Here is a 27494-nt window from a genome sequence, read left to right on the forward strand (position 1 = left end):
AGAGTATATTATGCCGAACTTTATATATATATATATATATACATATATATTATAATTATATAATATATATATGATTAAGTCTCCAGTACTTTCGAAAGTACGGAGACCTCCGTGCTTGTAAGTTATTTTCGATGATAGGAAATCCAATTCGACGATCGGCTCCATTAAATATAATCTACCTTATTGGAACTATTTAGAAACCAAATTTATAATTTTTTGACATTTTTTTTTTCTACCAACCGATCAAAAGGTGTCAGAAATGACTATTTTAACGGTCGATGTGGCACATTTTTAAGTTCAACGGTATAGAAGTATCCAAATTAGATGAAAATTTAATAAAAAATTTTACTTAACATCAATAGCAAGACCAATGCTTCCGATTTGAAATTTGAGTCCTTTATCACTGTTTTTTATGAGATTTTTATTTTCAGCCGTTCATTTTGAGGCTACTCGTTTACTAGACAAATGAAGTCAAAAATTTATGAAATTTGGTTTTTAGATAGTTCTAATAGCGTAGATCATGTCTAACGGAACCGATCGCCGAATCGGATGTCCCATTATTGAAAATAACTTATAAGTATGGAGGCTTCCGTACTTTCGAAAGCATATATAGGAGCCTAGCTCTATATATATTCAAAATATATTTAATAGTTGTATTTATGTGAGAGAACAAAATTTTATTTCCAATTTACATTGAAGCCGCATAATTGTTTAGATGATAAATATATACGGAAGTTTAGTAACGCTGTGATCCAATGATTTTTTTTTTAAAAAAAATCTAAATTGTGGGAAAATAGTATGCATGTTAATTACATGCAATTACGAGCAAACACGTCGACACTCGGCAAATGCACGGCGCATGAATCAATTAGGGTGGTTAAGAAATTGAGGAGACCAATGTCGATTCTATAAATTGTATTACCTTATCTTTCTCCAACTAACATGACGTACGTTTGTTTTTAATATATTGTAGGTAGTGACACTACACTGGACCCAAACCATTATAAAACGGGAACACATTTCACCATTTGATTACTTCATGTTTGATTAATGCTCAGGTCCCTATCTTTGTCACATGCATGGAAGCTTCCTCTGTCCTTGTCGCGCCATTGATCAATTGATTCATACGTACTAGTCGTTTGAGTAATAATATTGTTTTTTTTTTTTTTTTGAGAGGAAATAATAATATTGCAATTAATCTAAGCCAACTTATATAATTAATCAATGGCGGACATTACTCAAAGATGCATGCTTTATCAAAGCATTGTTATATTATCTTGCACGCTAAAGCGGAGAGGAAGGGGTTTCGATTATTTTATGGCACTGGATAACATGCTATTTTCGAAGCTTTAGCGAAAGAAGTAGGTTAGTTTTGGTGTTGTTCTTCTTCTTCCTCTTTATATTTGTGTGTGTGTGTGTGTGTGTGTGTGTGTGTGTGTGTGTGTGTGTGTGTGTAGTGAGCTCATTGGGCTTAATAAATGGGATGAGTTTACTCCCATGTGTGATTTTTGTCTTCTAAGCGACGAGGCTGAGGAGCAAACATTCAATTTTAGATGATCTTGATCATTTGAACCTGTACTTAAGTAATTTTGAAGCATCTTAAATTTTAAATATTAATTAATTTCTAAAAGTACACATTATTATTTATTCAGATACTGCGCAGTATCTGAATAAATAATAATGTGTACTTTTAAAAATTAATTAATATTTAAAATTTAAAACTAAATTTAAAATATTTTTTTTTGAGAGAAGGTAGCATGCTACCGCTTAGCAATTGCGGGAAGCAAGTAGGCTTCCACTAAACCGGACCGAAAAAAGGAAAAAAAAAAAAAGAAAAAAAAAGGAAAAAATATTTAAAATATTAAATATCAGAAAAAATTGTTAGTCGTTTCATTACACTTCAGATCTACCCATGTGGACAAGGACATAGTTAGTTAATTCGGATTCAGCAAAAATTCGGTACGGGTATAATTCGGATAAAATTCGTCTTTTAATTTTTAAATTCGTTAAAAAATACGGCTAAAAAACGAATTCGGTAATTATTCGGATACGTGATTTATACGGATATTATACGTTCACCAATTAAAAATTCGGAATAAAAAATTCGACTATATAAGAAATATATAATAATTAATATACTATATATATTATTATTATAATTTTTGTATATAGATTAAATATATTCATATATTAATAATAAACCTTTATTAATAATACATAAAATTTATATATTTAAAAATATTAATAAATAATTACAAATTTATAAACAAAATATTGTATAAATATTTCTATATAAAAATAAAATAATATATATAATAAATGAATATATATTTATAAATAAAATTTCACACACGGAGGTCCACTGTGGACCTCCCCCTCATGCGGTCCACGAGGCTGAAATAGCCTCGTGGACCACGCGCATCAATTTCTCCCAAAAGCCCCGATTTTTTACTGTTCATCTTCTTCTTTTTCTGCGGACAACTTCGGGCGAGGAGATGGGATCCGGTGCCGCGGCCCTTGCTCCCGGCGCCGGCGAGGGCGGCGGAGGACGACGACGACGATGCGAGCGGCGACGAGAGCGGCGACAACGAGAGCGGCGGTGACAAGAGCGGCGACGACGAGATCGGCGACGATGTGACCCTTGGCCGCGAGTTGCTGTAGCCGATTTTTTGTGCGAATTATTCGCGAATCGCGAATAATTCGCGAATAATCATTTTTGATGAAAAGATCGCGTTTTTTTTTCGTATTTTTTGAAAAATACGAAAAACGGCGTTTAATTCATATGTTAAATAATACGCGAATAATTCGCGTATTAATCGCGAATTAACTAACTAAGGACAAGGAGCCGTTCCGGGCCGCTGGAATGGGAATTGCAGCTTGACGTGACATGGTCTGAACCTTGGTTTGCTTCCACCTGATATGAACCATGCACCGCTACTCCTTTTTTAATTAATTACCTCAATTTTTCTCAAAAAAAAATTTAATTACCTCAATCACGGCCGTTAACACTTTAAATTTAAACGATTACTAATTATTTCAGTCGTACACAAATTCATAATCCTGATGTGATCGAGTTGGGACCGCGCGTTGTTGGAGATATATATATATATATATATATATATCTGAATCTTTTCCCGCGATGCATGCATGCAACGTAAAAGATCGTATCTTTTCAGTTTCCCAACCTTTTGCTACAACTACTAGGACTCGAACTGCTACATATACAGGGTTCTAGCCGTATTAGGATTCCTAGTTCGAATAGGAAAAAGTGCAACGGTAACCATCTCTCTATATATATATATATGGATAGTTCCCGGCCCTCTCCTTCGTTGTAATTGGTATTCTCTCTTGATTTTGTGTTCTCTTGCAACTCCTCTGCGCAATGGAGATCGTCACAGTGGAGGTCGCCGGAGAAAAGTACGAGTGCGCCGTGTTCGACGGCATGTTCTTCACCCTGACGAAGGACGGTGAGGTGGAGATCGTGGTCACGGCGCCTCGGTGGGAGTTCGCGGAGGTGGTGGCGAGCGAGAGCTACGTCGATCCAAAAACCGGCGCCGACGTGCACGCTGTCGACGTCCACACGGATGCCATGTCGCTGCTCCTCTTCGTCACCGTCAAGGAGGGGCGTATCACGGAGATCGTTCGAGGGTTTTAGCCGTGGTCATCGTTCGCCGTTACGTCTATATATATAAATATAATGGGAGCTAGCAATTGTTGGTGAAGTATATATATAGTGGTGCATGTGTTTAGTGCGGTGTCCTTTACTAGATCACTTTTGGATTATTTTGGTTCTTTTGGTTTTTCCAGTTTGGAGAGGAGATTTTTTGGTTCTTTATTATTAAGATTCCGCTGCTGATAATTCTTGATACTCTTTTAGTTAATAAAGTACAATTTTTTGGGAAATTATTGCATTCTTGCATTCCGTACCTATACTGGGTTGGGGTGTTATACACTGAAGAATTTCCTGGGTAGTATTAATTACAGAGATAATTAAATAGAGTGCGCGTACATAATTTATTTTACTTTTATTTCAAATGTGTATTAATGCCGAGAAATTAAATTAATAGTCCACATTACACTTTAAAATACTTTTTGACCCATGTATAAAATATTCATACTGATTCGATTATTTAATATCCTAAACGAAATATTATTCAAAAGTTTAAGGTAAACTTAATTTCTTGCGAACGGTTGAAATAAAATATTTAACTTAAATTACTTAATCGTGATCCAAGTAGAATTCTAAGCTAGCTTTGGAGGCTCACAAACATCTAAGCTACATTAAAGTGCAACTAAGCTGAACTATAGCCTGTTTTGATACGACCTTCCAACTTTTAAGAAGAATTTAACTTCCACATCTGACGTCTAACAGATCATCTGTAGCAAAATCTGAACAAACACATTACGGCTCTCTGAAATGCTTGTACAACACTTGATACGGCAAGGCACCTAGTCAATAACAATATTGTTACCATCATCAACTTGCAACCAACGATTCATTTAACTTAATAACCAACAAGCTATGAACCTGCAAATAGCAGCAACTTCGTGCAATCACAGGCACAGTTAAAAAAATACAAATAAAAACACACACACACACACACACAAATTATTCAAGTGAACAAGCAATATAGAGTAGAGTAACCAACAGTTTTATCTGTGCAATGTTGTTCTTAGCACATAACAATATATTACAAGTACCAACATCTAGTACAATACCAAAACCAAGTCACAATCCTGGACAACAGCTGAGACTCAAATCAGTGACCATGGGCCAAGCACCAAATTAAACATGTAAAAGCAACTCCGAAACAGTGAACATAATTAGCACTCGCTTTAACCAACTTCTATTTTATGACACATGAAGAACCAAAGCATTGATACAATAACTTCCATTATGGAATCATATCCTCCTCTCTTTCGCTGCCTCTACAACACAACAGCAAAACTCCAGACAACACCGAAGAGTAACTATACATTGTGCATGCATTGCAACTAATGATATGAAAGATTGTTGCACACGAAGAATGTTTCTTCACGCTATTTGTCCCCATTTTCGAGAAAATTCAAAGTCTTACATAATTAAATCATAGGAAATCTTGAAAACTCCTCTGGCCGAACCAAATTTACAGAAGAAATCCAAGACACATAGGCGGTACAGAAAAAGGAAAATGCAGAGCAATATAAGTATCAGCAATAGCCAACGAAGTCTAATCACATATGAGAAAAGCGCAATCAGTTGTTAGGTCTGTCTTCTCCAATCACTATCATCATTTTTCCTCTCTCTACAATATTGATTACAAGTCTATGAAAAATCCAAAATTTTATGCTCCTTTATGTCTCCAATATCACCAAGACGAATGTCAAGCTACCAAGAGATAAAGCAGGGAGCACTGCATTTTCCACATGCATCTTGCTGATGCATACAATTATCACAATCTGCTAAAATGACCTTCAAGTCGGAGGTGTAAAAATCTATGCACGCAAATACTTCAAGTAAAGAGTTATTGCCAAAATTTGGCAGTAAAAAGAATGTGATTTTGATTCAGCGATTTTTTCCCGCAATGTCTAACATCCTCAGCATGGTGACATAAGTTACCTCTAGAGTGTTGTCGGGCAACCACCTCAGGAGATAGGACTCAAAATAAAAGGGTCAGGAGGAAATCCCTTGTCTTTCCTAATCATAGCCTGAAACTTTGGTGGCTGTTTTGAAAATTTTCTTATGTCTATGGTATCGAAGGAGGTCAGCAGAAAAAACCATCACCACTCGATCACCTAAGCAGAAGAGAAGGATTTGCTGCGATATAGCAATTGCAGCAACAATTTAGAATGTGATCTGATGCAGGGGAACGGACTTGTGGCGACGACCACTTTAGAGCACATATAATTGCAAGAAACAACTAATTGACAGCCTCGAAGAAAAGAACATGAGGTTGTAACTGTCCCCTTTCACACATAGTAAGTACATCGTCCCAACCACCAATCATCTGCATTAATTAATTTCGATCATAACATTTCTAGAGAGAGAAAAATAGAATATATTAAGAAGTGCATCCATCTGGAGTTACCTTGACAGTCTGATCATCATACATGACCCACCTTTCATGCTCATAGGCAAAGCAGTGATAATGTTGCCCATAGTAACAAACCTGAATATTGAATTATGAAATTTTAATTTAAGTTAATGACTGAAATTAAAGAAAAGCTCTATACAGGCCACAAGGCAATTTGGTATGAGAAATGTAGGAAGAATAAGAGCTATTATAGCAAGATAAATTTTAACATTCTTAAAATGCAATTTGAGGTAATAAACGGCTAGAATATTGTACTGATGCAAGCAAAGAGCCAAATATAATTTGCACAAGCCTTCGGTGTTCGTATAACTTTTGTAATATCTAGCATTTCTCACTCTCCTGCACGCTATAAATGATATATTTTACTGTCACAGAAAAAACTTTTGAGTCATTTGGTGTTAGCATTACTTAATAGTGAGTTTGAAACAGCGGTATACTTAATAAACCTCTACAGCATCTTAGTACATGTATTTTAGACAACTTACTGTACAAAGTCACGTAAAATAACCTGCTATGTGTGCATGTACCAAGGCAGCGTGAAATGTAATTTGGGCAACCGGTTATGCATATTCCAGATAGATCTGGTGAGGTCATTTTTAACTAAAAAAGCTGCAGGAGCATGGTTATTTAGGAACCTTGGAAATTCAATGTAGTCATATCATCACTTTTTAAGTTTGAAAACATGTAGAAACTTATCCAAAGATCCAACCTTTTCTCATCATGTCATTTCAGTCGCTAGTAATACTTTTGTTACAGAACTTTTCATACAATATCCAGCTGCAGTACTAGGCTCTAAAAGGCTTGTTCCATCTGGCCCGAAAACACACGAGCCATACAGCTTTAAATTACAAAGAGTGCAAGAAGCAGAGAGACAACAGTCTGCGGAGATCTATAGCTTGGCAGTGCTTGCAGTTATACTTCATATAATACCAATAATAGTTTAGCAATGGCGGGATGAAAATGAACTTCTTGGAAATAAAATTGAGACAAGAAAACAATGAAATATTTTGTGGGGAGATACTAACTTCAATGAACTATAGTAATGGGAAGTAAGTTCTTACTTTTAACAGATAGCTTCATAAAGACTATAGATGATTATGAAGGCACTAAAAAAAAGTTAGGAACCAATATTTCCCAATCATTTTAATGATTTTTTGGGACGAAAGAATTTCTTTACTGATACTCTTTAGAGAAAAATAATGGAGCATGAGCCAGAAAAGAGAAGGTTGCTAATACCATAAAACAAATTAATTTGTTGCAAACTCCTAGTTAGCAATATTTCTTGGCAGTTTTCGCATCTCTAGATGGGACCCCAGTAGTTAAGAATGGACGAAGCGTAACATCTCTATTCTAATCTAATTTACAGCCAAATTCATCAAATCTACAAATATATTGCAGTAACAATGACAGGTTAGTATATTAGACCGTTCCAATAAAAATGAGCTCTGAGAATGTAAAATCAATCAATCAGTTCTTCTTTGACCATACCACTGAAACCAGGAAATGTTTGCTTCCTTGTTCTAAACCCTCATAGAGAACACCGATGTCTATTTCTGTTGTGATGCCCGCCAATGTTGCAGATATGTCATTCGCACTTTCCCTGCTATTCTGCCAGCCCAAAACTGCAATACAATATTACTCGATAGTAATGTAGAAACTGTTGTTATCGTCATGCAGAATTAAGGGTGAAAATAGGTAAGAGGTGCCATGGTCACACAATTGAGCCTAATAAAATTGCAATGACTAGGTCAATCGTGGACTATGTTTGCATTTTGAAATATCATAAACAAGACTAGCAGTTTTGGTTTTTTTTTTTTTCATTCTCGAATCATTAATATATCATTGAACGAAAGATACATTTTGGACAAAGCAATTCATGGCTGATTCATAGTCTAGGTTTAAATCTATGTCTAGTTCAAGTAACGATATCCATCGCATGTCAGAGATAATAAAATGCAAATTCTATAATGCCAAGAAGGTTACCAGTTATAAAAACATGCGGCGGATTTGAAATAATGTGACGAATATAATTTTGTTCCCCACAACCACCATCCTCCTTATCACAAGCTAATTGGTGTTTCATCTCCACAATTTTCAAAAGCTTATCAAAAGCACCGTCTGCACATTCAATCTGTTGAGCAAATAATAGAAATTTTACTTAAGAAGTTACTAAGAAGTCTCTGATAGTATCACATACAATGAAAACACCTAGCAAAATTCAAACAATTAAATAGATGATACAGAAAATATTGAAACTAAGCATACCTTTGTCTCTCGAAGTAATTTTGCATTGACATTGTGGAAGAATGAAGTATATGTGAGTTGCCTGGACTCCAAACTGCAACTGCGACAGCTCATCTGCTCGGATATGTCCATTCCAAACAGAGAGTGTGCAATACAAGTATTATTTGCACAATCCCACACACCCGAAGTTTTACTATCATGAGACTCAGCATTGCAATCGCTAGAAGTATATGATTTGTGCAAACATTCAAAGACAACTGCCAAAACTTCAGATGCGTCATTCATTTGACCCTGTCAACAGAATTAGATCCATTAGATACTTCAATAGAGAGACCTGATATATTTATAATGCTTCAGGAAGACGAAATAAAGCATAAGCCACTTCTAAACATCTACTGTCATATGATTCACTACCACTGGATATTCACAATCGATAACATATGAGGCTTAAAGCATATACCAAAAGCTTCTAAATTACCTCCTGAAAGAATTTGCTATCCGGATACAAGTTGCTCAAAGCAGTCCTTAGTGAAGTCGGTGAAACAGCTTCTTTCTGCCCCTCCTCAGGTGCTTTGCTCAACGCAGTGAAGATGTCATATAAAGCACAAACAACACAAGGATCTCCAACATGCATATGAAGTGACGATGTCTTAAGAAACTCATCTCGGAAGCGCCTTAAATGCCACAGTGACTGAACAAACATGCAAAAGTTCAGATTATTAATCCCTAAACTATTATAAAAACAACTTGAGGAGAAGTCAGACAAGCACAGCCACTACTTTCTGAATTTTTTTAGATAGTTACCTGTATAACCACATTCAAAAAACAATTGTATTCGCCGGCGGCATTTCGAAGGCCGGTCCCAAATACACCTTTCTCATTTGAAATGCTTGTAGGTTCATTATTGGATCCAGTGTAATCATTTGTTTCTGGGAACAACAGTAAAACCACTATGAGCAGACGATCAAATTGCACACTCAAATTTATATACAATCAATCAGCAGATTGCTCTGTTTACTGCACATGCATCTGAATTTTAGATCAATAGTTTTTAAAGAGAGAAAAAGGTGCCCATATATATTCCTACTCCAATGCTAATACCTCACCTGAAATAGTATGAAGAAAACGACAATTTGAATTTTCTACAACCTTTTCTAACAGTAGATTTTCCAACTTTTCTAAGGTAATTTCAAACTAACGTCTCTCTCCACATTTTGATACTAGAGTATAGAAATCTAGTTCACACCAAATTCCAAGGACATCAGACAAATTCCATGAAAATGAAAATGATCATTGTTCATACTTCTATAATGTCAAAATTTTCTGCAATGCCAAAAAGTTTCCATAAACCAGCTCGACTTGTCAATCAAAGATATGGCAATTGTCCAATTAGCTTTCTTAAAAGCAACTAATGCAAATGTAACAGAAACTACATACATACCAAGGCTTTGTTGTACGGCTCTTTTAAGGTCTGCTTGGAACCTTTTATCATCCTCCTCGTCAACATGAATTTGTGGCAATGACTTTTCTTCATGATCACCTAAAAATGGATCAAACATGTCAAAGGGACAAAAGGATGGCAAAAGAAAAATCACACGGAATCTTCAAACCAGCTGTTTTCCCATACTTATCTGTCATATTAATGTATTATTTTTACCTAGATTTGGTATGAAAACCTCCCTCTTTTTTAAGAGCTCATTCGACAGCTTTCTACTCCTTGAGCACGTGTGACATCAAATTTCCTTAAAGATCATTTCGTAAAGAAAGTCTCATGCTTACAATTACTGCCTCTATCATAATTTTCCTCTTCATAGCAAACAGTTACATTGGAGAGAAATTCCATATTCAACTAAGGATTATAAGAATAGATTAAGTCAAAACTGAACATGAATGATAAAATGCTCACTAATTATATGTTAATCAAAACTAAGCAATCCTTTTCAGCTATCTATGCTTTCTCATTCATGTCATGAATTTCCAACATCGTCTAAAGTAGTTCAACAAATACTATCTATATGAATAACGTCCAGAAGAACAATGCTGACATTTGGTTTTTTTTAAATCCTGAAACAAATGTTATTGTTGTGTGTCGACAAAAATTTCTATGCTTAGAACATCAACACAAAATAATTCAAAGACAGTTTTTAAAAGTACATTAATTTCAAAGGAAAGGTACGAGAGTCGGATGAACTTGCATATAGATGCATTGCATGACAAGGATGATGATTTACCTTTTGCCAGTCAACAGTCATAAATGATAATCTAGCAAGCAAGAATAATTCATAACCTATTTCCAGAATTTGATTTAGAAAATGGCCAAGAGAAAAAGAAAATGACTGACAATATAATAAAGATGCCAAGAAACTGTAATCCGTGACTACGGTGAAGTAGATATCATCAGTTACTGTCCTGTCACCATATGACGGCAGGTACAGATCATTATAAAATATCTTCTAGTTGAGCAAAATGAGAAGGAAGCCAGAGAGATTACGACAAAAATAGACCAAAAGAAAAGGAAGATGATGAGATGCAGATACTAAGGCCCACGGACAAATCACAAATATATGGATCTAGAGAAAACTAGTAAAAGTTATGCATCAAACAAGCTCAATATATATAAAACTTCAGGGATGCTATCGAAATTCTTATGAAAGTGCCTACCATTGTCAAAATGTGCATCAACTGGAACAGTTGTACTAGTCTGATCTGCATATTGTACTTCATTCTGAACAGCAGGCCAATTTTCTTTTGCATGTCCGGAAGCTTGGGGATTTCCATCAAGCACTTTCTGATCATTAGAGACAAAACCCTCACGGACCCTTCCTGGTGCACCTACAAAACATATAATAGATCTGAAATCTTGCTACCAGATATAATGTACGTTCCTAACGACAAGAGGAGAAGATTTTACAAATAAGAATTGTTGATTGAACGGAAGAAAAGAGAGATAACCTTGATTATGGTTGACATACGATTGGCTATCTGTCTTCTTAATCTTTTGGATGCTAGAACTGCTAGAAGATGTGATGCGATCAGTTCCATTCATTTTTGAAGACCTTTTAGTTGGCAATGTGTTAGTCAAGCTGAATGGTTGGATCTCATTAGTGTCAACTCCATCATGCTTCTTAGTGCTGTTATCTTGAGAATTTGGCATCTGGTCTGGCCTATTAGACCTGTCTATAGACTTGTATCCAAGCATACCAGCTTCAGAAGGGCCAAAATCACCAAAAAAGACAGCTGGGCTAGTATTATGGATGAGGGATTGCCGATCCAGATTTATATCTTTACCAAACACCCATGGTTGACCAAGTAGGTTAATTGATGAAGTTACAGAGGCATTCTTACTTTGCTCTGCAAGGAGTTTTTGCTTTGCCTCCTCTTCTATCCGCCTCTGGTACTCCAAAGTCTCCTCTAGCTTCCTTTCATCTGCTTCAAGCTCTAATCTTTGTTTAATTTCTTCTTCTTGCTGCTTCAAGTAATCATCAGTTGTAGTCAACTCAGGCTTCAAGTTATCACCATCAGCAGGAATATCACTGCACCAATATATGCAACTGAATATGTCGAAAAAGGAAATAATAACTGGAAGATAAAAAAAGCTCTGTGTCACAGCTAGAACATTTCATATGCATCAACATTAAAAAAACAAGTTGGACTGAAGGTAAAAAAAAAAAAAAGAAGAGAAAAAGAACCAACAAAAAAGAAAGTACAACCACAGAAGCTTTCTAAATACTGCATACAACAAAAGCATAGATGGAACAGAAAAGGCAGCATATCCGTTAGGGTTCTATGGAGAATGCGGTCAGAAATCCACAATAGAACCCGATCACAAGGCCAAATTTATCATCTTCAAGCATAAGGATAATATATTATCTAACAAAAAAGATTTGGCGATCCTCACAAACTTCTCTTAACTAATTTACTTGCAGTTTCCCAATTATAAATGATGATTCATTCATTACCAATATATAGAACAAAGACCAAAGAGATATTAAATTGATCTAAAGTAGAACACTGATGGAATCAAAGAAATAAGGCATGGAGATGAGCTTTGTTAAGAAGTTCCAGGAATTGCATAAGTATGCTTCAAATCCATATAGCATCGAATTGAGAAAAGGAGCTGCACCCTAAGAGGTTAAATCATCCCATTGTTAATCAGTAGCTCAATGGTAGATAGTCATGCAGTATCGGAGTCCCTTTGAAACATTTCATGGTTCTCACGTACTCTCTTTCTTTATTCCAGTACACAAATTTAACAAATGCCCAATGAATTGATTTTCTTAAAAAACAGTAACATTAACCATAGGCAGCAATATCTAGTTAGATTCTAATTCTGCCACTAACAATGGTAGAACCATAGTCATCAAATATTACCTCTAAGAACTAAAGCAAGTTGTTCTAGAAATAACCTTTTCCAATAATTTTGTAAAATATATCAAGTGTCAGGTTTTGTTAAATTTCCACTCTTCATATTCACTACAGTTCAAGTATAGTCATTTAAGGCCACTTGAATATAGATCAATCAGCGACAGCTGAAAAGGACTAAAGACGCAGCAGAACAGCAGGAAATCTGTTAGAAAGACAGTTCTCATCTAATATCATAAAAGAAGAGTGTTATGAGCGAACAATTGACTAGAAAGGGAAAGAGTCAGCTGCTAGAAATTATTGGTAATACCAGTAAGGAGCAAGAGATAAAGTTGTGTGTACGTACGATTGTTCTGCAGTATCCTGATGAAAGAGCTGCTCTTTACGGGCCAAAACCTGGAATTAGCATTACAATAATATTATGAGAGAGCTATCAAGTTTAGTTTAGTATTAGTAATAAGTATATGCATCTAACTATCCATTCAATATATATATATATATATATATATATATATATATATATATATATATATATATAGGCCCAAGATAAAATCAACCTTCACATCCTTAGCTTTTCTATTTTCTCTTGTCTTCTTCTTGTCTTTTGACTTCTCATATGATTGCTTCGAATCGCCCCTTTTATTGACAGTCTTCTTAGCATCCAAATCAAGTTCTGCAAGGAGGGCTTCTCTTGCAGCTTTAGATTTCTCAGCAGCATCTTTATCCACCAGATCCTCCAAGTGCATCTGCAAAACACATGTCAGAAAGAAATACAACTGGATGCCCAGATATATTAAACAACATGTTGACGAAAGTAAATATACGGCAGCGCATATCCATACTCGCAGAAAAGACTTCACAAGAGGCAGAATGACTTCCCGGTAATCAAACGTAGAAGCAGTCCCAAGATTAAGTTCCAACTGTTGCATTGCTGTGACAGTCCGCATGATCCTAGCATCTGTCTTGTTGAGCTGCAAGTCAAAGAGATAAAGATGAGGTTTCAATCTTGAGCACAAAATTATTATAGTCTTCATTAAAGAAGATAGCAAATTTGCAGCAACCTCCACAGACAATTGTTCCTTTATTCTGTGAATAGCAATTCCTATACAACTGTCAGCCTGATGTATGGAATCATTCATCCTCCATTCGTCATCTTCACCAGATTCCAAGTCACAGAAGCGAGAAGTCACACCAGATAGAGTCTCATTGTACTGAAGCTGAGATGCACTCAGAGCCTGCGCCTCCTTGAGAATGCTAGCAATGGCTTCCACTTCCACCCTGGCAAACACCCCATCATACTCCAGCTGAGTAAGCTCTTCCTGGCGCCTCCTGAGAACCTCTTCATAGCTATGAGCTGAAAACCTACTGCCAGGTTGCTCTCTCCGCTTGAGTTCTTCAAAGCAAAGTTTCTCGGCAGTCTGCAGACCTTCCTCATAGTCCAAGTGCTCGCATTTCCTCTTGCATGCGTTCAGCAAGAGGTTAAACTCTTTCTGCAGCGCCTCAAAGATCTCGCTGCCCTGATTCGATTTCTCTTCTCGCATGCGCGTCCAAGCTGAAAGCTGCTCTCCGCTTGGCGGGCCGGGGAAAAACCATGAGAACAGCTGACCCCAATCTGGTTCGGTATCAAGGCTTCTGTCTGCACCAAGACTATCAGCATCTCCAGAAGCAATCTTTCTGCTGAACAAACGACTGTCCAGAAGAAGAGTAGATGAATCAAGAGTCAGATCAATCTCTTCTAATTTCTGTTTGTCGCTACTTCCATCACCAGAAGCACCGTTGTTCTCTGGATACCTCCCTGACCCACAAGACTGCCAGAGCTCCTGCAGGAATTTGAAAATCTTATGCAAGCGCGAAGCGCCCAAGAAGCAAATGCAGAGAGGGGACTGGTCGAGCGCATGGTTCAGGAGCAGCGAGCCAGATTGTAACGAATGAATCTCTTCTATTGCGAACTGTATCACCTTGTTCAGGTGGCTGACCGAGAGACTCTTATGCTTCACAAGCAACTTAAACATCTCGTGAATCTTCTCCAACAGCTTAGCTTGCTCACCATCATCAGACAGCGGCCAACTACGAGGGACATCGTTGCAATCAATTGTGCCATTCTCCCTGCTATCCGCAGCAAACTCGCTCTCCTTTGGCTCTTCCTCGTGGGGAGAAGCAGAAGAGTCGGAGTTCTCTCGAGCACTCCAGTAATCCGATCTGGAGTCCTTATCCTTTACGGCAAGCTTTATCTGCTCCTCTTCGAGAATCTTGATGGCAGCAGCGGCATCGATAGGCTTCCAACTCCCGTTGAGGAGCATCTCCGCCCAGCTACCGTCGATTTCTTGGGGCAGCACGGACTGCAGCTTCGGCGGGAGGATGCCCACGTGCTCGTGCAGAACGTGACGCAGGTGAGACTCACTGCCGGCGAACTTTTCGCCGCAGCAGAAGCAGACCCAGAACTGCCACGTCCTGTTAGCCTCGGCGAAGGACAGAGCGTCAGAAAGGGAGCCCGACGCGGTGCTGTCCTTGGATTTTCCGGAGGCGTAGTGCGCCTTGAGATCCGAGACGCTCACCGTGAGGAAGGCGAGCCGCCTCTCGTCGCTCATGGAGTCCCAGTAGGCGCGGACCTGATTGATCCGGTCCCACGACGGCCCCGAGGGCGCGTGCTTTCTCGAACCCTGCTTCCGGCGCTCGGGCCGACTGGATCCCGACGACGAAGCCGGGGCGTCGCGGCTGCCGCGGCGAGCGGCGTCATCCTCGTGCTGCGGCGACGCGGGGTCGGCGGCGGAGGAGGAGGAGGAGGACTGCTGCTGGATGAGGCGGGCGCATCGCTGGACGGCGAGATGGGTCTCGATCTCCTTGCGGCGCTCCTCGGGGGTCTTGGCGGCCTTCTTGATCTCGTTGGCGCGGCGGGGGGAGCCGGAGGCGGCGGGGACGACGCGGACCTCGATGGGCTCCTCGGGGAGGCGGCGCATCGGGACGAGGCGGAAGTTCTCGTCGCCGTTGCCGAGGCTCTTCATCCAGGTGGAGATGGAGGCGATGTTGGACTTCTGGATGAGGGCGCGGAGCTCCTGCTGCACGTGGGCGATCCGGGCCTCCGGGGTCGACACCTTCAGCTGGCCCTCGTCCTGGAGCGAGTCGCGCGAGGGGTCGACCGGCTCGGCGATCGCCAGCGCCGCTGCTTCACGGCGGGGTCGTCGACGAACGCCGCCGCCTTCACGTGGACGTTGCCGCGCACGCGGTGGAGGAGCGCCGACGCCTCCCCGTACTTGGCGCACGCCTCGTTCATCACGTGCACCGCCCTCGCGTAGCTCCCGCGCCGCAGCGACGCCATCGCCCGCTGGCACTCCCCCTTCACCTCCGCCGCCACCGCATCGGGATCGGGATTTCCCCGCGGGACGCGTTGTTGAGTGTTTCGCTTCTTCCCACCCATCGATCAACACGACGACGACGACGACGACGACGACGAAGACGAAGACGAAGGGGAGGAGAGAGAGAGAGCGGTGGGCGAGAAGGTACTAGGAGTGATATAAAACCCTACCAAACCCAACCCCAACTTGCCCTTCATTGATTCAGGAATCAAGCGATCTACCTAATAGTAGTAGGAGGAGAGAAACAGGGAAGGGGGAGGGGATATCTCAGGGGAGCCTGCTGAGTACTTTGCTTGGATTTAATTAATTAATTAATTAAAAAAAAAAAAGAGGAGCATGAAAAAGAAATGGTTGCGGGCGACTGTGAGTCGGGATGTAAATAATAGTAATAACTATTTTCTAATTCTCTCGGTAATTTTCTAAGTAGAACCCCAAAAAAAAAAAACAAATGATGGGAAAATATATATACATATATGTCTAAATTTCTTACACCGGGTCTAGAAGTCCGGACCAATTAAAATCTTCCATGACTCCATGAGGTGTTGAAAAAGAATATAGCGACGAATATTCCTGGGTTGGGACTTGGGAGCTGCATAAGTTGGAATTTAATTTCGCGGTTCACGAACCACGTGGTAGGCGGGGTTCGGACGATGGTTTTAGTTGCACAAATTGGGGAGTAGTGGAAATTTTGGACGTTGGGGATGAAACTAATCGGCTGGTAATCGCGGTTTAAAAAGGGAGGATTAGAGAAGGTGTCGAGATTAAGATATTTAGACCTTACATTTTATTGCCTTGGGCGATAATTTATTTATTTATAATTATTTTGGATTATATTGGAATTAATTGATGGAGTATTCGACAACAAATTGGACATATCTATGATGTCCGTACATAAATACAACAGTGCTCACTCGTCCACTTTAAAAAAATAATAATAGAAAAAGGTTTAAAAAGGTGCTCTTGGTAGTACTTTTGCAAAAAACTACTTTAAGAAAAGTAAAATTATATACAGTGACCTTACCTGCAATTTTTAAGTAGGCACATGTAATTTCACATTTTTATTTTACTTCTTAATTTCACAAATGATAGATTTCATTGCTCCAAATTTGAAATATCCTTACAATCGAGGGTCTTACCTATTGGTCAAACGAATGTTGTGTTTCACGAACTAACATTTCTAAGCAGGTTCTTAAATTTTTAAAGCTTTTATAATGCTATCTAATTTTGCGGCATTTATAATATCAATCAGATGAAAAATTCTATAAAAATAGTAAATACTACTAGACTAGATAGTAGAATCAGAAATTTAAAAGTTTTAAGAATTCAGTATAATTAAACTGTGTGGTTTGATGAGAAGCTCAAACATTTTGATATTTAGTTAAAAATTTTATATACATCATAGCATATCAAGTTTGGAAACTATTACCGACCGTCTCTAGCGCAAGTGACAAAAAATTTGATTGTTGATACCCAATATCTCAAATTCGAATCCTAATTGATTTACATTTTCAGCGAAATTTATTTTTAAAAAAAATAAACGAAACACGTAGAATGCTATCTTTCTCTCTAAAAAAAAAAAATTTGGAAACTATTGTGTTCAGCATAGTCTATTGGATCAGACAAATCTAGTAAAAAATTATCATCTTCCCTCAAGTTTGACTCTATTTTCAACACTATTTCAAATAGTGAATAAATATTCTTTTTACATATTGCGTGACTCAATTTGTTTTCCTTTTAAGGAAATTTATATCAAGTTACTTTTATTAATATTTGTGTCGCCTTTTTACAGCTATAAATTTAAATATTTTGAGTCATCAAAGATACTATGAAAATACAAAATCAAAATTACCTTTGTTAAAAATGTAGAAAAATATAGAAAAACTTTACTTGTACACCTCTTTTGGGGGTTTGTGTGTAGCATTACACAAAAATATGTAGCCAAAATAGGAGGAAAACTGCATAAGAATTTAATGAGTTAAGATGATTCAACTAGGCTCGAACCGGTGCATATAATTGGTTTATGTAACAATGGTAACCCACCCCTATTTTGGGTTTGAGTTAGAGCATCAAACCTAACTTACCAAACTATCTATTTAATCCGTTCTATAATATTATTGTTATTGTTATTAATATTATTTATTTTTGAAGGTAATTTAATCCGTTCAAGTGAAACTAACCCAACGCGCACTAAATCAAGATTTAAAATTGACGGTCCGAATCGAGCAAACCAAACTCACGCAGTGGCATTTATGTTATTTTCCGACAAATTGTGGTCCTTTTCAGAACAATCGAAGCAGAGTTTGTTTCCTCTAAAATTCTAAATCCGCCCCTGGAGGAGCAAGAGCTTCTCCTTTTCCCATTTTACCCCTCCGTACTAAAACATCACCGACTCTATAAATTTGAAAATTAATGCTACGCCACTCATTTTTCCCCTCGCGTCTCTCTCTCTCTGTCTTCGTCGCCTCCGTCGCCCGCTCTTCTTCTTCTCGTTCTTGACCCTTTTGGCTCTCTCTATCGTTCTAGGGTTAGGGTTTTGGGCGTGCGATGGGGCAGCAGAAGCTGATCTACAGCTTCGTGGCGCGGGGGATGGTGATCTTAGCCGAGTACACGGAGTTCACGGGCAATTTCTCCACCATCGCCTCCCAATGTCTTCAGAAGCTCCCCGCGAGCAACAACAAGTTCACCTACAGTTGCGATGGACACACCTTCAACTACCTCGTTGAGGATGGATACAGTGAGTCCTCTCCCCTTAGTTTTCCTTCATGTTACTTTGATTTCGAGTTGATCCGTTCTCTTCGCAATGCTCCGAGTCCGACTGTTGAGTCGTTAGAGGAGGGTGTGTGTTTGTGAGTGATTCAAGGGTTTGAAAGCGTAGGATTAGCTTTCATGTGTTTGATTTGGCGATTTTTGTCGGTTTACTTTGTCGAATTTGTTTGGAGGCGTCAGAGTTTGATTTGATGAAGTTTTCATGGTTCAATTGGTGAATGTTTGAGATAGGAAGCTGCAAATGGAGTTTGTCCTGTTAGACCTTGTATTCTGAATCTATAGTGTGATGATTTTTATGTTATTTCTCTGATCAGGCTTTTTAGCGCTTTCCAAAATGAATATAGTACGGCTTGTATTTCTTATGATCGTATCTTTTTGATGTATATGATACTATTAATAAAAATAAGTCTATGGAACTTGTAGAGAACGGAATGAAGGTTTCATTTATGTATTTTGTTGTTGTTGAACCGGGTAATTATATATATATATATATATATATATATATATATATATATATATATATATATATATATATTTTAGACACGTCACTCATGGTTAAATATAAAAATGTTTAAACACCGTTCTCTAACAGCTTAAGCTTTTAGAGTACAACGGTTATTTTCACACTCATCATGTTTATTAACTACCTCTGAATTTGCTGATCTGTTATGTGCATACGATCTTGTGGTGTTGTGGTGTGTATGATCTTTGAATGAAGTATTCGCTGCATTTTTTTTTTTGGTTTCCCTCAACCATTCTATTCTGTTGTTTCTATTTGTGCTGCGTTGAGCATAATATTCTCAGCAAGTCAACGCTGATGCTAGATTCTCCAATCTGTAAATTTGTATTTCTATGTGAAACTCTATGGAAAACTTTGTTCGTCTATGCTTAATGATAAAGGAAAGGTTGATATTAGATACCTTGATAACCAACATAAACGCTTTGTCAATAAATTATGAGTCCTTACAGAATTAGTAGAGACTGAAAGCTTAATTATTGTAGTTGTAGTAAGTGAAACTTTGTTGGAAACTTGGAATACTTTAGACTTTATTCTAGTTATTTAAATTAGGTAAATAGTTTTTGATTTTGTATTTTGCAAAATCTGTCAATGTGGCTAGCGAATGTGGGTATAGTTGTAGTTCAAAGAATACTTTTCACTAATTTGGATGCTACACTTTCTCTTTCTGAAGAGCATTTTGTTGACCTCTTGCTTGCAGTCTTGTCATTTCTTCTTTGCTATCAATGTTGACAAAGGGATTAGACGAATATTGGGCTGGCTTTTGACTGATTATGAAAGTTTTAAATTTTGTTCTGCATCAAAGTGCTCGATATCGTAAGGAAATAGATTGTAAATAGCCCATTGTTGCATTTATGTTTTTATTATTTTACATACTGTGGTAGTCCTTTTAATTTGTCTCACTATGTATGTTATCTTTTTAGCTACTTAACACTACTAACATATGCAATATAAAGAATGATGGATTTTGACTAGTTCTGCTAAATATGTTTTTTGATGCGGCATATCATATACGAGTCTCTACTCTCCTCTATCCAGGCTCTCTATATGTCGGAACTTTCAAGCGATTGGTTTGGTTTCCTGAGAGTAGCTGTAGTAGATCACCACTTCACCTGACTGGCTATTTATGTCTCATTATTGGTCTTTTGGTTCAGTTAAAATGTAGTTTCACCGGTCAGAGTGTGAAAGTAGGTTCATGATTGATCATAATAAACTCTGCAAGCACCTTCAACCCTCGTGACTTTTTGAGTTTTGTCATTCTGTATGTTTTCTGGTATAGTTTATGTGGTGGTTTGGCTGCTCACTTGTACTTTGATTCCTATACAAGTAAAATTTATATGCTTTCATCTAGTAAATGCATTGCAACCTTTTCTCGTGTTATCAACTCGTGTGACTCTTTGAAATGATTTGTCGGTGTTAAGCTTTCATTCATTTGTATTTTGTAGCATACTGCGTGGTTGCAGTTGAATCAACTGGTAGGGAAATTCCCATAGCCTTTCTGGAGAGGGCGAAAGAAGATTTCACCAAGAAATATGGTGGTGGGAAAGCTGCAACTGCTTCTGCCAACAGTCTTGACCGAGAATTTGGGTAATGTTCTGCTCTTCATTGTTTAAATCTTTTTGAGATTTTGTTCTACCATTAGAAGTTGATCTACAATTTCAGGTCAAAATTGAAAGAACACATGCAATTCTGTGTAGACCATCCTGAGGAAATCAGCAAGCTAGCAAAAGTGAAAGCTCAGGTTTCAGAAGTCAAAGGGGTGATGATGGAAAATATCGAGAAGGTAAAGCTCTTTCTTTAATCTTTCCACTGCAAAGTTACAGATTATTTTTGGTCAGTTTGTCTTGGTCTGTCCCTAGTGTTTCATGGATTATTGGAGAAGAATCGAATCGAGCTTTAGCAATTGATTGTAAGATTCCTAACCGACACTGACATGACATGGCAAGAACAACTGAGCCTAATGTAAGGAAAATTACTCTTCTCGAGTCAATTGGGTTTGTTATTTCTTTATCATTACAAAACAAATGGAGTTAAAGTATATAGTAACTTGAAGTACCTGAATGCAACTGACAACTTCAGTCATGGAGCACTTTCTCATGGTTGTTTGTGTCCGAATCAGCATTATTGTGTATTTGTACTGTTCAACAGATAAAACATGCATGATATACGTTAGAAACAGAATATGTAACAATTTTCATGAGAATTAGATGAATAGGTTCTGTTGGTCTCCAACCTGTTTTTTCTAGTAGAAATGTGAAATCAAACCAAGATGCAGCAATCATTTTCAGCATATGAAATATAACCCTATGATCGGTATGGAAACCAAACAAACTTAATAGAGACCCATTGGTTCGTTTCGCTCGGCATTGTTCTGTTAGAGAGGATGATACTTCGACTATTTGGTGCCTAACACAATTGATGCCCTTCCAGGTCCTAGATCGTGGGGAGAAAATTGAGCTCCTTGTTGACAAGACAGAGAATCTTCACTCTCAGGTTCAATATAAGTCTAATTTCATGCCATGTTTTCGCTTATTACGTTCTCCCTGTGGTTTTGTGATAATGTATGATGTTTGCCGTCTCTTTCTAGGCACAAGATTTTAGGCAGCAGGGAACAACGATGAGGCGGAAGATGTGGCTGCAGAACATGAAGATAAAGCTCATTGTGTTGGGAATAGTCATTGCCTTAATTCTCATTATAATATTGTCTGTTTGCCATGGATTCAAATGCTAATATGCCGATCATACACCTTCAACGGTATAGGAATCCCACCCTTAACTACAATACATACGTATGTTGTTGTTGTTGTCGTTGTTGTCATTGTTGTTGGTCTGTGTGGGATCAATTATAAAGAATGCTTCTATATTGTGGATGCCATGCGCATATATATATAGTCCTGCACAAATGTATTATTCCCAGTGGAGAGCATGTTTGGCTTGTTACACTAGAATATAGCATAGGGAATATTAGAAATTTTATGCCTACTGGTTCTTCTTTTTGACCTTTTTCAAGTTAAAATAATGAATTCTGCTTAGGTGTGTTATGTTTATTTATCTCTGAATTGTCAAATGGGGAATGATTCTGCGGACATGGGGTTTAGAAGATTATCCATTTATTAATGTGGAAGCCAGGGTGTTTTGAATTACAATTTATATGATTGAATTTGACAACCTTGTGAGTTGTGATCCTTAAATACCTGATTCATGTTACACAAAACATTTTGAATGCAGTGAGTGTCGATTTTTCCTAACAGTTCTTCTAAAAAAGCCTTTTCATATCTCATGCGGATTTATTTATTTATTTTTTTTTTGGTAGTACTGAAAATGATTGCAGCACATATTCATTTATTATTTGGAGAGGTACTTCTTACAATCCTTGCACACTTCCACAATACTGAAACTCCCGTCCAATAACACTATTCATAAACTTCTCCAATTCATGGTACTTCAACTAGACACAACCGGTGGTTGCTGCGACTCTCAAGTAACACTGCGTCTACTAAAAAGGACTAGCTATTTAACATGATTGATGCATTCACAAGCCCCCCTTGTTCTATCTACATCATCAGCCACCCAAAGGTAAACAAATACACAAATTTAGCAAGCCATCTGATCTCTGTAGGGAAATATCTCCTCAAAGATCGGTAGTCTCTTCGACCGGAACGGTGCCCACTGCTTGATCACTGTATCCAGCATCTCCATCATCTCTTCTTCAAATTTCCTCTTCGTAACAGCGTTATCTCCTACCTTCTCCTCCATGTCCCACAAAACAAGCTCAGGGGGCAAACTTATCTTGCTCAGCAACTCCTCAGCTCGCTTTGCTATCTTGCCACGATCAAAACTGCAATAGCTTCCGTTTAGAACATCGTTGAGGATTTGCTTGGCCTCGACGAAGCGACCTTGCTCGATGAGACAGTGCGCGAGATTGCACGCCTTGTTCGCGTCGGCGTCGATCATCTGGGCCTTTCGATACACCACCTCTGCTGCCATGTAGTTGCGTTGCTGCATGTATGCCCAGGCCAAATTACCCTGCCCGTACAATTGGTAAGACAACATTACAATGAGGCCTCTTTTATGAGCAAGCAAAAGCCTATTAACTACCAAAGACTAGTGGACCTGGGGCGAAGAGGATATACAGCTTAGGGCCTGCTTGGCCCTGCCGGAGGCTCTACGAAAGTGTTGCCGAGTAAAATTATTTGATAAAGTACGTACTAATAACTTTCTCACTGCATATTGCTCGAGCAGTTTTACTTTTAAATTTCAAAAACTCATTTTAACTTAAAATGACACAACGACAACTTTAGATTTTCTATGCTGATTGCTTCTCTAGTGCTTTTTAGAGTAGAGGAACTGTTTTTAAGGCCAAAAAAAGGGGCTCTTAAGCGTATATTGGAGTACCAGGAGCCGTGAAGTCTCTTGCTGGATGGAAACTTGGACCTTCTTGCCATGGCACCGCGCCTTCTTAGTAACCTTCCCATTGAAAGCCTCCCCTATGAATATCTTCCTCAGCTTCTGCTTCAGCAGCTCTATCTCCTCCCTTGCCATCCCACATTTCTAAACACCAAAAATTACCACCATCATCATCCACAAATACCTTCAGTACAATACACTTACAATCCTATTACATGGACAAGTATATCAATGTATGTATCACGCAATATGCTCGACGATGAAAATGAGAGAAGCACCTTGTAGAGGTCGATGAGAAGGTTGTCGAGGGATTCTTGGGCTTGTTTGGAGCAGAGGTGCCTGAAGGACTTGATGGCTTCGACGGCCTCCTCTGCGCGGTCTTGCTGCTTCATCACGACCGCCATGTCCTTGAGAGCGCTCTCGACCCTATCCCCGGCATTTATTGCTTTCCAGAACCACACTATTGCTGCATCCAAGTCCTTCTCCACCAACTGAATGAGCACATGGCATGCATCTTCATCGTACTATATATGGATTCATTGATGAGGAAAATGATACTACATATTTATGGATTTAATTGCCAAATTAAGATGTTACTATACATGGCCTAAATCAATCATATCGTTTGTTCCATGTTTAATCACTACAACTAGTCCTTGATGGAGATTAAACATATACAAAAGAGCAAAGGGATTGTTTCGCGGGAGAAAGGATATTCATTATCACATGTAATCTGATCCCATATTTACTAACAAGTTATATACAATAGACTTGGTTGAGGGTTAAGGGTGGTAATGAAAGGCTTATATATATGTATTCCCTCTAAACAAGAAATACTATTATTCATGTGACTGATATATATATATATATATATATATATATATATATATATATATATATATAGTCATATTATATACATCTATCTATTCGTTGTATTTTAATTCAGATTTATTCTCAAACAAATGGACCTCAAAAAGTATATCACCACTAATTAATTATCTAGAAGATGTTAGTTAGTGTGTCACCTTCTAATTATAACATTTAGCCTTTAATCAGATCAGGTTGGACTAATCCTCGGAACGATAATTTGTCAATCTTTTATTTATTAGCTTAATTAATTTATCAACTGCAAAGATCCGTCTCAAAAATTGCGTATAAAGATCATTTACAGTCGCTAATTAATTCACTACTTTTTATTAAACCCTAAAAAACTAATCGAGCAATTACGTACAGATCTTATATATTTTACATGTAAAAATAATAACGATAATAGTGCGTAACGTTGGGCTACTATAATTACAATTACAACTATTGCAACTACATATTTTTTAGGGTTTAATTACCTGCAGGTGCTTGGCGCGAACATACGGCCCATCTCCCGAGGGGATCTTGTGGATGACGCGGAAGTGCTCCCCCTCTCCTCTCGCTCCTCCTCCTCCTCCTCTCTCCACCATATCTCTCTCTCTCTCTCTCTCTCTCTCTCGATCTCGATCTCGAGATCTAGCTCTTTGATTTTCTCTCTCTAAAAAAGGGTTTAATTTGAGAGAGGATGGGGGGAGTGTACGTGGTGGTGGGTTTCGTAATTCGTACAGGAGACTGCGTGCGCGTCTTTATCATCTCCCCCGCAAGGAAGAAGACGAGAGGCTAATTGATTGGGTGCTATGAATCTGGTGCAGGTTTTGGATGCGGACGCGTTTCCGTCCAGGTACGTAGAGAGCGTAAGCGCAGTGGAGTACGGGGGAGACCCTCTATTTGATACTCGTGCGATCATTATTGAGCCCACGCACGTGCCACTGCCACGAAGTGGTTTCGTGTGAAAGATTATTATTATTATTATTATTATTACTATCCTTATCCTTACTATTATTGTTATTTATATAATTTTGTTTAAGGAAAATAATATTGCACATCCATTGAGAGCGAACAGTGACTCAACTCAATGAATCTTTCTAGTCATATTAGATTAACTCTAATAAAATTATTAATTTTATAAATGTTGCCTTAATTTATAAATTGTTGGCGTGTTAATAAAAAAAAGTTTGATTAATGTATGCACACAATTGAAAAGAATCGTATGTATTTGTCGACGATTAACGTTCCTCCTATAAGGACAACCTTAAGGAGGATCCAAATCATTTATGGTTGCACATGTTGTAAAGTAATAAAGATAACGAGTACATATTGACTAGATTCCATGAATTTAAAAATAATGCGACACATAAATAAATTTTACAATATTTTATAAACTAGCTAGTATACATGCCGTTATTTAATTAGTGGAGAAGTGCATATTACGGAAAAATAAACATGACTTATAATTTTAAGATTAAAATTCAAATCGTAGAGTGATATAGTTTGTAAAATATTGTAAGGTTTCAACCAACTATTCACTGTCAAATCCTTTTACCAGTTCATCACGGATGCTGGACTGTCTGTCCCGATGAATCGACACATCTGGAATCTGAAAATTCCTGCTAAAATTAAAGTCTTCATTTGGCTGCTCCTTCGGAAGAGATTACCCACTGCTGACAGACTGCTGAACCGAGGCATGCACGTAAACCAGAACTGTGCTTTCTGCGCGGTCCTTACGGAAAGCTGCGACCATATTTTCAATGATTGTGTTTACGTTCGATTCCTTCTTCTCAATATAGAAGGATTGGACACAACTGACGTCAGCACATGTGACGTTCGAGATCTCTGGGCCAGAGCTACTGAAATCCTTGTTGACTCGTTGAGAAAACAAGGCCTAATCCTCCTGGCTGCGACGTGGTGGGTCATCTGGAAGGATAGAAACAACTATGCTTTCAGAGGAAAGCCGCCCATTATCACCGGGTCTCTGGAACGGGTGAAACTACTTATCAGCGATTGGACCACGATGCTCTGATGTCTCTTCTGTACCCCTTCTAAGTTTCTCTGTTCCACTTTCTTTCTTTTGCTACCCTGATTTTTTTTTTGTTTAATTTCTATTTTTATCTTTTTGCCGGCTTTCCGGAAGCCTAAGCTGCTTCCAACTTGTATGCTCAGTTCATTTTACTTAATGAATGAAGCAGGTAGCGTGCTACCTATTTCTCAAAAAAAAAATAATAATAAAATGAACTTTGTGAACAATACCACCAATTGCCTATGTACGAAAAGGCAATAACAATAAAGTAGTTTTTAATAATTGAATGGCTAGTTACATTGAACCTAGTGCCAACTTAATCATAAATTAAAAAAAGCAAAAATTTTGTAAACCTTTGTAAGTTCCAAATACTTACATGTGTAAAAAGCCAAAAACCATGTAAATTATTATTATTTCACGCACCCAGTGTGCCAGATTTCTCGTGCACTGCTAATCGGATTCAAGTATAAATGCCTTAAAATCCAAAACTTATGCAACATATCTGCATATATTAGAAAGTTGTAAATTTTAAGAATCTGTTTTAAATTGGCATCCTACATGTTTAAATCGTACGGCTTTCGCATATAAATCTCTTAAATGTCATAAAATATAATATAAAATTAATCAAACTTTAAAATATCTGCTAATTTTAAAAATGTAGTACATGAACGATGCGCTGGGTATACAATAATTATTTCTGCAAAACCTTCGTAAGAGTTTAACTCCCGTGTTGGTCGTGCACCAACGTTGACGGGAAAATCGATCATACCTTTTTCCATTATTTATTTCCATTCTTTTAAATAGAGAGCTGAATACAATTCAGTACGTGACGATATAGACAATTGGCATGCATTAAAAGTCCATTAACAAATTTCTAGACACGAATTTTG

The 27494-nt window shown here is 38.0% G+C and overlaps 2 protein-coding genes and 1 pseudogene across 2 annotated transcripts; 1 reads left to right on the forward strand and 2 right to left on the reverse strand.

Moving 5' to 3' along the window:
* On the reverse strand, positions 4632-16336 carry LOC109721837. The gene is given in 15 exon segments (XM_020249640.1): positions 4632-5987; positions 6069-6149; positions 7563-7696; positions 8058-8205; positions 8340-8609; positions 8797-9009; positions 9123-9247; positions 9760-9858; positions 10980-11150; positions 11271-11851; positions 13027-13076; positions 13238-13426; positions 13523-13651; positions 13742-15840; positions 15843-16336. Coding segments are annotated over 15 exon segments (4629 nt in total). The 5' UTR covers positions 16096-16336; the 3' UTR covers positions 4632-5900.
* On the forward strand, positions 18465-22363 carry LOC109721709 (annotated as a pseudogene).
* LOC109721708 (protein SULFUR DEFICIENCY-INDUCED 1-like) lies at positions 22639-25307 on the reverse strand. Its single transcript, XM_020249460.1, has 4 exons — positions 25067-25307; positions 24002-24214; positions 23712-23867; positions 22639-23342 (listed from the first exon to the last, which is right to left on the reverse strand). The coding sequence occupies exons 1-4, from the start codon at positions 25175-25177 to the stop codon at positions 22911-22913; spliced, it is 912 nt and encodes a 303-aa protein (XP_020105049.1). The 5' UTR covers positions 25178-25307; the 3' UTR covers positions 22639-22910.

The sequence above is a fragment of the Ananas comosus genome, linkage group 15 (assembly GCF_001540865.1).
Source record: "Ananas comosus cultivar F153 linkage group 15, ASM154086v1, whole genome shotgun sequence".
Classification (NCBI taxonomy): Eukaryota; Viridiplantae; Streptophyta; class Magnoliopsida; order Poales; family Bromeliaceae; genus Ananas; species Ananas comosus.